This window comes from Pleurodeles waltl, chromosome 7, assembly GCF_031143425.1.
Source record: "Pleurodeles waltl isolate 20211129_DDA chromosome 7, aPleWal1.hap1.20221129, whole genome shotgun sequence".
In the NCBI taxonomy this organism is placed as follows: Eukaryota; Metazoa; Chordata; class Amphibia; order Caudata; family Salamandridae; genus Pleurodeles; species Pleurodeles waltl.
In genome coordinates, this window is record NC_090446.1 from 192893912 (window position 1) to 192907046 (window position 13135).

The 13135-nt window shown below is 46.1% G+C and overlaps 1 protein-coding gene across 4 annotated transcripts in view; it reads right to left on the reverse strand.

The window, feature by feature from the left end:
• Positions 1-12898, reverse strand: part of LOC138247224 (adenosine deaminase-like) — a 206377-nt gene extending 193479 nt beyond the window's left edge. For all 4 annotated transcript variants that reach the window (XM_069201957.1, XM_069201956.1, XM_069201958.1 and 1 more), the window contains exon 1: positions 12671-12898. In XM_069201957.1, coding sequence (XP_069058058.1) covers positions 12671-12736 — 66 coding nt within the window. In that variant the 5' untranslated portion in view covers positions 12737-12898. The remainder of the gene's footprint in view (positions 1-12670) is intronic.
• Between the last annotated feature and the right edge of the window lie 237 nt (positions 12899-13135).

A 13135-nucleotide genomic window follows, 5' to 3' on the forward strand; every position in this document is an offset into this window, starting at 1 on the left:
AAAACACACATCCTTACGTGGAGACATTTTCCCAGAACATCAGCTGTTTTATTAGAAAAACACTTCCCTGTCCCTTATACGTTAGAGGAAGATTCCAGCCAGAGAACCACAACTGTATGCTGATTGCTGGATGCTTCGCTACAGCTGCTTTTGCAGATTCCATGCCTTTGCTCAGGTATGGGGGATGATGTGTTCCCAGGGGAACCTGATGGGAAGAATTAGAGCTTAACATGCTGTGCTCTATTATAGCCTAGGTAGGAATTAGTCTATTGACTCTAGTGACAATATGGTAGCCTTATTTTTATGTTTTACTCTCCTTGTCACAATTTTAATCTTGTCATGCTGTATCGTCCTGGTTATTGCAGAGCACGCTTTGCTATCTAAGATGCAGTTGCTTCATTAAAAGCATTACTGAAACATATACTGCCTCTGTTTTTTATTGTGTATATGAGACTAATGTAACTGAGAGAAACGGATTAGACCTGAGTGACCAAGGCTTCCCTGAGAAACCAGTTATGTCATGCCCTCGGCTGCCCAATCACCCCTGCCGTTGGGTAGAGGTGAGGCACTGCTAGTTAGCCAGAGCAAAACCCCGATTGGAGCAACAGGAGTCACCTGTAGTCGGTCAGACTCAGTCTCCCACACCGCAGGCGATTCTGCCGCTCGAAATCCAGTAGTCTCATTAGAATAATGAGAGCCTATGCGACAAGGTGACCTGGCATCCCAGATTTACCAGGATAGCCCCAGTTTTTCACCAGCTGTCCAGGCAGATCTTAGCAATTTTTTCCCATGACTGTTTTCACAAGAAGGTGACAGAAAACAGTGGGATGCACATTTTTATGTGTTTTAAAGTAGGACAAAATAACAGCTCATATTTTAATTAACCGGTAAAATGTTGAGCTTAGAAATGCTTTTTATTTCCTTAATACCTCCTTGTAAGTGCTTCTATGTTTACAAGTGCAGTCATTTAGTAAAACAGTTGTCCTTCCTCTGTCTTTGTAAAATGACCTTGATTTTTGTTTTCAAAATCTGGTCACCATAGGCAAGGGTGATTTTATGGTTTAGAGTTGGATACAGGAAAAGAGAGGTAAGGATGATTTTAGAGTTATGAGGTGGGTCAAGGTGAAGGGGGAGAGAATGAGTTTAGGGATTAGGGATGGTTAGAGGTACAGGGAGGAAAGGCTGATGTTAAGGTTCAAAGGTGGGATGAAGTAAAGGGAGGTAAGGGTCATTCTAGAGTTTAGCAGTTGGTAAAGGTAATGGGGAGTGAGGAAATCTAACTATGTAGTGTACCAACCTAAGGAGGCACTATGCAGATAGTCCAGGCAACCCATATTGGCTTACAGGGTTTAAAAGTAATAATCCCAAATGCTCTCTTTTGTGGTAGTGTAGGCGAGCAGTTTAGGCTTGCTAGAGGGTAATGCAAAGCATTTGTTGAATAGACATTCAATAAGTGAGACACACACTGAAGAAGAAACTCGAGACCACTGTATGGGAAAATATAGATACTTTTTATAGAATGTTTAAAAACCAGAAAAAAACTTCAAAGAAGATAACTACTGTGCAGTGTGTTAACTTTTGCAAGTAAGTTACAATTCTATTTCAATATGCTTTTACATGGTAAAGACTTGAAAGAACTTTTACTGAAATTGGGGCCTTCCAGACAGTTCATTGGGGTACCCTGTAGAAGGTAAGGTGCTGGGGAAGTTAGGTCATGAGAAACTCCAGTAGTACAGTTTTTCATGCCCTGGGACGTCCAGGTGAAGTGGTGCAAGTCGAGTTGGGTGCTTTGCACTGCACAGTTGGTGACGAGAGGTGTCACCTGGAAAAATACTGCAAGGGGGACTTGAGGACAAGCCCGGGATCTCCCAATGGGGTGCATGGTCAGTGGGGCTCCCAGGAGAAAGGAAACACCATTGGTTGTCGTCAACTGGGGCCACAGAGCTCGAGTGTAGAGGGTTTTAATCATTGGGTGCTCTGGCGTCAAAGCATTCACGGTTCTTGGGTGGACCTGAAAAAAGGGACAGAACAGAGCAGATGTAGCGCCCTCAGTGTTGTCCTCTGTGTTGCTGATGCCCCTCGATGGCTGGTCCTCGGTTTTGGTGTTGAAGTCCGGGTTGGACTACAAAAAAGCATTGGTTGCTTTAAGTGGTCCTGTACCCCAGGCTTCGGGGCAGTACGGCTCCGGTGGGTCATGGGGTCCTCTCACTTGGTGGTTAGAGGGATCCAACCATCCAGAGCATATTGACCTCCTTCTTGGTGGCTGCTTTGGGGGATCCGGAGGTCAGCAGACTGGTTACCAGAACTTAGCGTGTAGTACCTGCGTGATGCAGGGAAGAGGCTCCTCCACTTCAAGAGAGACATTGATGGCTTGGTGAAGTGTTGGAGGCCCTCCAAGGGTTTTGGAGTATGTGCAGCAACAGGACAAGTTGGGTTGTTGTGACTGTCCGGACAGTTGAAGGTAGGCAGGCAGGGCTTTGCGCCAAAGTCCACCAGCAGTCCTCAGTTCTCACTTCTTCGGCTCTCCTTAATCCTCTTCTTTCTTAAATCAGACAGTCTGTTCTTCTGGTGTCAGGGGGCCACCTAAATACTCAATATAGGGGTGTTTAGGGGAGTGTATAGCAGTAGCCAATGGGCTACTTACCCTTGAGGTGACTACACCCCTATATGACCACTTCCTATGGGGAGTGGGCATAAACCTGTCTCAGGATGAATTCCTAGTCCCACCAAAAACAAGATGGTGGGACTCATCCTCAAGTGTACACTTTGGGTAGCCCACCTTAGAGTTGTGACTAGCCAAAGGTGGAACACCCCTACTGAATAACTTATTTTGTGCCTGTCCTAGTGTCAAATGGGCCCCAGGGCAGGAGGTGGCAACTCCTGGGTCTGGGGGAAGTCGGGTCGCATATAAAAGTTGGCAGTGACTTTGGAGTCCCTGGCCTTGGTATGCAGATTCCCTAGCCGTCCTGCTGGAGGAAGTGAGAACACTTTCCTCAGGACAGGCATTATTCCGGCGTCTGAGGGCGCAAGCTCTCACCTTCAGGGGGTCAGAAACATGTCTGTGGTGGCAGGCTGGTAAATACCAGTCCGCCAGCACACTAGAGGACTAGTAAGCTTCAGGGGGGACCTCTAAGGTGCCTTCTGGTTGCATGTCATAATAAATCCAAGACTGGCATATTAGGAGGAGGTGTTTGATACCAAATACCATGGGTTTCAGTGAAGCCATTATGTAACTGGGTAACTCATAATGACAAGTGTCCAGTACATAACTTAAGATGTCTTCCCTGTTCACTTGCAACATCTAGTAATCGAACTAGACATTACAGTGGCATATCTACTCATGTAGATGTGCCCTCAAACCAAACAAAATGCACCCTTCCTTATGGCTCTGAGGCCTGCTGTAGGAGAGACTTACATATATTTAGAAGCAGTAAATGGGGCATGGCACACAATGAGTGGGCCATGTTGTGTTTTCTCTCATGGGTTGCAGCATGGCAGGCTATGTGCAATTTTTAGGAGGGTCCCTTAGGATGGCAAAACACATGCTTCAACCCTTGGGCACAATCTCTAGTACACAGGCCCCAGGAACCAGAGGTTCCATTTACTATGGACTTACAGCGGTACAAGAGTGTCTACCAACTGTACACAATTTACCTTGTTTTAGGGATAGCGCACTTGCACTGGTGAACTGTTTAGCAGGAACCCAGTACACCTCTAGCGAAAAACCGCAGTACCAGTGAGCAAAACACTGGTGTGACTGTGTCTAAAAAGAGCACTTTCCTACAGGTAGTAAGGTTAGTATTGGGGTTTAGGGATAGGTTGAGGTAAAGGGAGGAAAGGTTCATTTTAGAGTTCAGGGCTGGGTAGTGGTAAAAGAGTAAAAACAGGGTGGTTTTGGATGCTTCCTTCCAAAAATAAAACAAAATAAATAAGTATGTGGGTCCATTGTTAAATTAAGTTTATTCTTACATCTTCTAATGCCCATGGTCACTTCTCTTCCTTAATTTGGGTGCTTGTGAGGTTGTCATGTAGAGCGCTCCATACTGTATGTACAGTAATATGAGGAACAATTTTCTCTGTAAGCCAGGAATGAGTCATTTCACTGCAGGATTTAAAAGTCAGACAGAGATCTAATCATTGGCAGAGTAGTACAAAGACTTTAAGGGCAGGTCAAAGAGGTTATCTTTACTTTTTTCCTGTTACAGAAGGCAGGGAGACTTGGTAGTTTGCATTCATGAGGGCCTTATCAATTTGTTGATGTTCTTAAGATAAATATGGGAGCACTGGGCAAGTTTGCCTTAATTTGGAATTTTCACGCTGCATTTGAGTTCATTAACACGCCACAATCATAGGTCACACCCAGATTATTTTCATTAGTAGGGAAATCTGGCCTCTGGCAAAAATGCAAGTTGCAGATATGTCTATGATGTGGTGAGTACAACTGGTACTACCTGACCGGGAAGAGACCATCGTTTTTTTGCCGTATTTATTTGTAACTTATTTGTGCTCACCTGCCAAGTGACCACATTACAAATGTACTCCAAAGCCCTCAGGTACTATACTGTCATGCAGAAGTATCTGTGTGCCCTTGCCATAAGTGTGAACGAATGAGTACGGTGATGTTTTTCCGAAGGTGATATGTAGAAGACTTGAAACTAAGGTAACAGTGTATATCTTCCGCCCCTGCTCAGAAAAAACAATTAGGACCATTCCAATAATGTCCCTCCAAATGAACATCTGAAGGCAATCGGAGCATCAGGAACAAGTGGTCAATAGAGTTACAAGTTGCTGTCATTCACCAGTACAATCACTGACACATCCAGTCAGTCACCCATGCAGACACTAACACACTAACTCACTTACTGAGAACTACTCATACATCCTCTTACTCTCCCAGTCAATGATACCGCCGGCCACTTATGTATACAGTCACTCATACACCCACTTAGTCACCCATACAGTCATTGACTCACCCATACACTCACCAATAGAGTCTCTAACATATCCACTAACTCATCCATACAACCACTCACACACCCACTCACTCATCCATGCAGAAACTCATTGTGAGAAAGTAGCCTCTTTCTAGCATGGTTATCCCAATTTTTGGCCTGTTTGTCAGTGTGTTTTGACTATGTCACTGGGATCCTGCTTGTCAGGACCCCAGTGCTTATGGTTTGTGGCCTACTTGTCAATATGTTTCACTGTTTTTGTCAGTATGCTTGACTGTGGCACTGGAATCCTGCTAACCAGGACCCCAGTGCTCATGCTCTCTCTGGTTCCAAATGAGTCCTTACAGTATATGATACTGTTGGAAAATGGGTTATTGGTAAGGGCAGGTAGGTACCTACACTTAGCAATAGGCCACTAACCTCCACTAAGGTCCAGTTAGGTCTCAGTAAATTAAACCCAGCTCAACCCTTGGTAGCTTGGCAACGAGCGACAAGGCTTAACTTAGGAGACAGAGTGTAAAGCATTCAAATATCACAAAACAGTAATGAAATAAAACCCAGGAAACAGTTTAAAAATCCAAAACCAATTTTATAAAAATAGATTATATTTTTATCTTTAAAATTACACAAAAACGAATAAAATCGGATAAGGGGAACCGGAGATATGATTTTTTAAACAATTATTGTTTTCTAGCGCCTAGAAACAAAAAGCGCCAATCTGGTCATCTGGTCGCACCTCGACCAGGGCAAAGTCAAAGTTTGAGGCCAATCGCGATGGAGCCCAGCTCGGCTACAGCCCGCGGGATGCCTCGGTCAAAAGTTTACCTTCGCACTTAGTTGTTTTTCTGAAGATTTTCTTCAGCGGGACGAATCTGCCAGTCCAATCCGACCTCCTGGAACTCTTCTCCGGATACGCATCGCGGGAGCCCTCGGTGGAAATTTTTATCTTCGGACTTAGTCGTTTTTTCCAGGTGAAAATCCTTCGACCGGGGTAAACCTGGATCTTGATCCGACGTCCTTGGAACCCTCCTCGGATACGCTGGCTGGGAGGTCCCGGTCAACTTTGTACGTTCGGACTTAGTCTCTTTTTTGGAGATTTTCTTCACCCGGACGAACCTGCAAATCAGGCCGGGTCGCAGTTGAGGCAAGCCGGCCAGAGTTGCCACGGCGGGTCCGTCCCTCTATGAAGCTTTTTTTCAAAAGTTCTCCAAACTTCTGGATCTTCTCTCAGATGTTCTTTTAAGGTTCTTTTGGGGTCCACAGCTCAGCCCAAGGGTCCAGAAGCTCTGAGATGATCCTTGGGGGTGTGGACTGGAACTCCCAGAACGCACCTGGCACAAACTCCTTTTTGGCCACTGGACAGTGGTCAGTTGGTTGATTTCTTCAGGAGTTGGTGCAGGGGACTCTGGTTAGCAATTTTTCACCTGTAGCAAACAGGGGGTCCCTCCTTGAACCAGTTGAAGCCAGGCAAAGTCCTTCTTGTGGTGAAGCCCAAGTGTGCAGCTGGTGCAGTCCTTTAGAGTGCAGTGTCCAGGTGTAGGTCAGGGGTCCAGCAGGGCAGTCCTTCTTCTTCTGCAGTTCTTCCTGGTAGGGATGTGGTAGGGAACTGAGGTGTGGGTGCAGGTCTGCCAGTTTTATCCTTGCTCCTGGGTGAAAAACAGGGGGGTCCTGATTCTCCAATCAGGTGCAGGGTCCTTCCCCCTGTGATGACCACTTCCTGGGAAGTGTGGCAAAAATCAATCCCAGGAGGCAACATTCCTCAAAAATCCATCATGGCTGAAAGTGATTTTTGCAGGTTACATCTGGCTGAGCCCATCCACTGGTGTGGCTAGAAACCATCAATCTCGTAATCTAATCAAGGGGGTACCTAGTTGTCTGGGGTTGCAGGATGTGGGGGTTTTGCTGGGTTGCTCCAAATGTCCTTCTCTGCCTATGAAGGCCAGTTTGGCAGCCCTCCCCCTTAATGCCTCACCCTCTGCTGAGGGGAGATCCCCTCCCACAGGCGTATCTCTTTGTGTGAAGCCAGGCCACTTCACACCTCATCAAGGCAGCCTGGCCAGGTTGCCAGAGGCTGGCCAATCAGTGCACAGCAGCACAAACAATGCGGGGCTGAAATTGGCAACTTTTCAGGTAAAGTTTAAAACTCTTTACCTGAACAAGTTTTATTAAATCCAACAACTGGAAGTTGTGGGATTTATTATAACAATTACTTTGATACCAATCTCTTTGTATCTGTCATTTAAGGGGACATTTAAAATTAAAATAAAGTCTCCCCATTCTAGCCTATGAAGGCCATTCACTACAATGAGAGAAAAAATGAATTTGGCTGTTTTTACCTCACCAGGGCTTATAAAACTACTTTTATAAGGTCCCTGCTTATAGTTACATGGCTCCCAGCCCTAGTGGCACATAGGGCACACCTTAGGGGTGACTTATATGTAAAAATAAGGTAGTTTAAAACTTTGGAACTACTTTTAATTCCAAAGTCGAATTTGCATATAACTTTAATTTAAAGCAGCCAGCAAGGCAGGCCTGCCTTTAAAATGACACTGGGCACCTCAGCAGTGCTGTGGTCCCTAAACCTACATGCCCTACAATATACTAGGGACTTATAGGTAGGTTGACTTAGCCAATTATAATTAGCCTAATTTGCATATTGATTTTCCACAGAGCACAGGCCCTGGAACTGGTTAGCAGTACCCAGGGCACCATCAGAGTCAGGAAAACACCAGCAAAAAGTGGAAAATGGGGGCAAAAAGTTAGGGGGCCTCTGCAATCAGCCCTGTTTTCTCACAGATACCCAGAGCACAGAGGTTCCAGGCGATCCCTATGGGCTTCAGCATTACATTTGCCACCCACAGGGAGCCCATGCACACTCTTCTACAGGACTGCCATTGCAGCCTGTGTGAAACAGTGCATGCACTATTTCACAGCTATTTTCGCTGCACCAGGTCACTTATAAGTCACCTGTATATCAGGTCTTCCAACTCTGAAGGCTGGGTGCAAAGTACATGTGTGTGAGGGCACCTCTGCACTACCAGAGGTGCCCCCATGTCGTCCAGGCCAATATTTCCAAACTTCGTGAGTGCGGGGACACCATTTTAAGTGTTCACTCGACAGAGGTCAATACCTATGTCCAGCTTCACAATGGTAACTCCGAATAAGGCCAAGTTAGGTGACTAACAACTGGAAAGTGTACCCCAGTACTGATTCCAGTATTGATTGCACAATCCCATGCACTCTGGGGGCTCCAAGTGGACCCCCAGTACTGCCATAACAGCCTTTGTAGGTTTTCCAGGCAGCCCCAGCTGCTACCACCTCACAGACAGGCTTCTGCCCTCCTGGGGCTTGAGCAGCTCAATCCCAGGAAGGCAGAACAAAGCATTTCCTTTGGGAGAGGGGTGTTACACCTTCCCCTATGGAAATAGGTGTAACAGGCATGGGAGGGGTATCCTCCCAGAGCCTCTGTTAATGCTTTGAAGGGCACAGATGGTGCCCTCCTTGCATAATCCAGTCTACACCCATTCAGGGACCCCCAGTCACTGCTCTGGTGTGAAACTGGACAAAGGAAAGGGGAGTGACAACTCCCCTGTTGGTGCCCAGAGCTCCTCCCGAGTGTCCCTGTGTTTTGTCATCTTGGATTCCAAAGTGGTAGGGCACTGTGGGAGCATCTGAGTGGCCAGGGCCAGCAGGTGACATCAGAGACCCCTCCTGATAGGTGCTTATCTGGTTAGGTGACCAATCCCCCTCTCAGGGCTATTTAGGGTCTCTCCTCTGGGTGTTTCTTAAGATTCGGATTGCAAGACTCCAGCAGGAATCCTCTGCATCCTTTACTTCATCTTCTACAGACGGATCAACCGCTGACTGCTCCAGGAACTCTACAAAACTGCAACAAAGAAGCAAAGACGACTTCTGCAACATTGTAACTTCAGCCCCTGCCAGCAAGTGCAACAGTTTCCAGGTCGTGCATCCTCTGAGGACTGCCTGCACCAGAAGAACCAAATGAATCTCCTGTGGAGTGATGGAGTAACTTCCCTGCTTTAGCAGGCACCTCTCTGCATCGATGACTGGTGGCTTGCGTCCCCTCTCCAGACCACAGGCGTGGATCCAGCAATGCGGGTGGTGGACTAAAGTGACTTCGGCAGTCGCAACGTCCTGCTGTCCAACTTTGGTGGAGGTAAGAGCTTGCCTCCCCACGCAAGACAGTACCCCCGTGCACTGCGTGACTTGCAGTTGCCAAGGCTTGTGTGCGACCTTCCGAGAGGTTCTTCATGCACAGCTTAGGCCCCCAGCACTCCATCCAGCGACGCACAGCTTCCTGAGTGGTTCTCCTGTGGCGGCGTGGGAATCCTTTGTGTGATGCTATGTGGGCCTCCATTTACACCTTCTTTGTCCCCATGCTGTGGGACTCCTGTGCGTGCTACCTGGTCTTCTGAGGGCTTTCTGAGTTGCTGAGGGCCCCTCTGTCTCCTCCTTCTGGGTAGAGGCCATCAGGTCCCTCCTGGTCCCAGGCAGCGGCATTTTCCGCTATCTGCGAGCTTTGCCTGTGCCAAGGCTTGTTGGCGGAATCCAGCGACGTAAACCAGACTGCATTCATCCATCCAGCGTGGGACATCTTTTGCACCAACCAGGAACCCGCATCGGTCTTCTTTGGTGCAATACTGACTTTGTCTTCTCACCAGTGGTTCTTCTTTTGTACCTTCATCCGGGTTAGCAGGGGCTCCTGTTCTCTCTTGACTCCTCAGTGCTTCATGGAAATGGTCCCCTTCTTTCACAGGTCTTCAGGTCCATGAATCAATTGTGGGTGTCTTGCAGTCTCTTCTGGTTCTTGCATCATCGCCTATCACGACTTCTGGTGTTCTTTAGGAAACTTGCTGCGTTTTACTCCTGCTTTCCTGGGCTCTGGGGTGGGGTCTATTACTTACCTTTGGTGTTTTCTTACACTCCCAGCGCTCCTCTACACACTACACTTGCCTAGGTGGGAAACCGACTTTCGCATTCCACTATTTTAGTATATGGTTTATGTTTCCCCTAGGCCCAGTGCAACCTATTGTGATTTTCACTGTTTGCACTGTTCTCTGACTATTTACTTACCTGTTTTTGGTTACTAGTGTATATATTGTGTAATTTACTTACCTCCTAAGAGAGTATAATCTACAAAGTATTTTTGGCCGTGTGTCACTAAAATAAAGTACCTTTATTTTCGTAACACTGAGTATAATCTTTCATGTGTGTGAGTACTGTGTCACTACAGTGGTATTGCAAGAGCTTTGCATGTCTCCTAGTTCAGCCTTGGCTGCTCTTCCTACAGCTACACAGCCTTGCTTCTAGACACAGACTACATTTCACTAATAAGGGATAACTGGACCTGGTATAAGGTGTAAGTACCTTTGGTACCCACTACAAACTAGGCCAGCCTCCTACACTCATACACCCACTCACTCACCAATGTACATACTGACACACCCAGTGACTAACCAATATTGCTACTAACACATCCATTCACTCTCCCATAAAGTCACTGACACATCCACACACTTATGCAAAAACCTAGTGATACATCCACTCACTCACCCGTACAGGCACTGTCTCACCCGCTCACTCACTGATACAGTCACAAACACACTCTGTCACTCATCCATTCAAGCAAACACGCACCCAGTTACCTGTACAGCCACTCATACTTCCACTCACACATCTATACAACCACTTACACTCACTAGATGATGTCATGATTGATGTTATTGTGATGTCACCAGTGATGTCATTAGTGATGTCACTAACCATCTCATGAGTAATGTAATTTGTGGGGTCATAAGCACAGCTGATGTAACTATAACTGCTGAATTTCACTGATTTTGTACGTGTGAAATATGAGACTAACTATAACGTCCCTGTAACCTTTGGTTTTTTTTACAGTTAATTTCTATGTTTTTTTAATGTCAAGTAATTTTCATTAGAATACGTTAATCAGAAAACCATCACGCACAGCCTTCAGCCTGCAGCCAGGCCCTCAGGCCACCCCCTATAACAACCCAACCAAGCACTGTGCAGAGCCTTCAGCCGTGCATAGTGGGGTTGGCCGCAAACCCTGCCCACAGCTCCCCTCCCCAGGCCTAAATATTTTATTTATTGGGGGAGAGGTGTGCCCCCCCAGGTCAATGTCAATCTCAGGCCCTGGGGACCCCATCCCTTCTCACCCCTTTGCCTGTCTTTCCTATGCTTAAAATCTCTCCTTTGTTTCTCCTGCTTGGGCTCAAAGTTGGATGATAAGAGAAATGTTGCAGTCCCCAGACACCTTTAATAAGCCTGTTACCCGGTGCTTAATTTGTGCCGGTAGTTGCAGGTGGGGCGTTCTGGCACTGCTTTTAGGGGCTTGCCACTTATTGTTCCTCATCAGATGTTCACCCACACCAAGAGCGAAAAAACTAAAAGGGGGCACAAAAGAGGAATCGAAAGATGGAAAATAGTGAAAAAGGGAGAAAGCAGGGATGAAAAAGAACCTATAAAAGTGAGGCATAACAGCAGGGAGTATCTAGTGGTGGTTAATGAAAGAGTCATAAGGTGAAATCAAGACTATGCAGTAGTGGTGCTGGAACAATTTAAGCGTGGGGTTGCTGCCTTTTATATCATATCACCAAAGGCTAAGGGACTGTGAAAAAGCCAAGCATCATGCAAAAAAACAAGTGCAGCAAATGTGCCATGCCCATTGAAGAGGAGAGTGGTAGGATGTGGTATGTAGCTGGTGGTGCATTTTGGAGCACTGGTAAAATAGTGCACTTTAATTTGCAGACAGTACATTATAGTTTAAATGGCCACAAAATTTGCACAGACATGCAGTTTACTGGCAAAGCTATATAGTGCAAAAACGATAATGTGTGGAAATCAGACTTCACCTAATTGTTATAATTGGTGCATCACAAAGTAAAGTGTCTTGATTTGCTTTGATCCTACTAAAATCTTTGTTTGCGACATACTTCAGAATTACAAACAAGTGCTCTCTGAATTGCTGATATAATGTGAAATATATGTATAGGTATAGGTAATTTCTGATATTTAAATGTGTGTTAAAAAAACAATTGGCATCCGACGGTCTTTCCATTCATTTCCTGTACCCCATCAGGAGTGTCACCCAGATCACTTTTACAAAATCCTCTCTTTGCAGTCAGAGAAATAAAAGTACACTTCAGTTTCTAAACAAGCCAGAATTTGTCAGAAGACCTAGCCTTATATTTGACCTGTCTCTGAACACACAGCAAATGAGACAAGATAAACACAAAATGTAAAGACAGTTTATTGCTAATCCATCTTCTGAAATCAAGCGTGATTATTCCTGTGGGTGCTGTGGCACCTCCACCACCCCTAGTACCGGCGCCAATGCCACGCAGCCTTGGTATTTGGCACCTTCGCTATTTTTAGCTCCACCAGCGGGATTCGGAGCAAACACTTTGAGACCTGGCACTTATTGTATTACACTTCAAGCAGTGCTGGCACCCACCATCTGCAACCGCCCGTACATATTAAGCAGCGACTGTAAAAGTATTGCGATGCAGCCTTTATGCTAGATTCATTTAGTATCTTATCTTGTCTATGTATTTCTCTTTGCAATGTCGCTTGAGAATAGTCTCCCGAATGATAATTTCCAGGGTCCTGTTTCACCAGTTCTATTATTTTACAAAAACGCATTTGTGTCTTGAAAGTAAATAGATAGCTTTTACCTTTGGCTTGTTAAACGCAGCCATGCTTTCTGCTCTGTCGTCGCAAACACTTGTTTCCTGTTTCATCCACTGGGGGACCAAATTCAGGTAGAATTATATCCAGAGGCTTTGAACTTTGCCCTTTCGAGCTGTGTTTGCTCCTCCCATGCTTCCTTTTCTTGGCGTGCTTTATTAAAAGGCAAACACCGCTTAGCGTTGCTTTCATGGTCAGCCGCCGTCAGCTTCATAGCCTGGCATTGCTTAGCTACTAGGGCGGGGAGGCAGTAGATAAACAGTGCGGTGTGCAAAAAGCTGCTTCAAGTATCAGCAAAGTCTGAAAAACGGCATTAATATAGGTCACGTGACGGAAATGTGTGAGTATCGTGTATAGCTCTCCCATACAGTCTAGAGCGCTGCGTCTTGTGCACCCCAAGGGACCCTGACCTCAGTCTCAGTTTCTCATCTATCATACTTGCTGCACAGCTC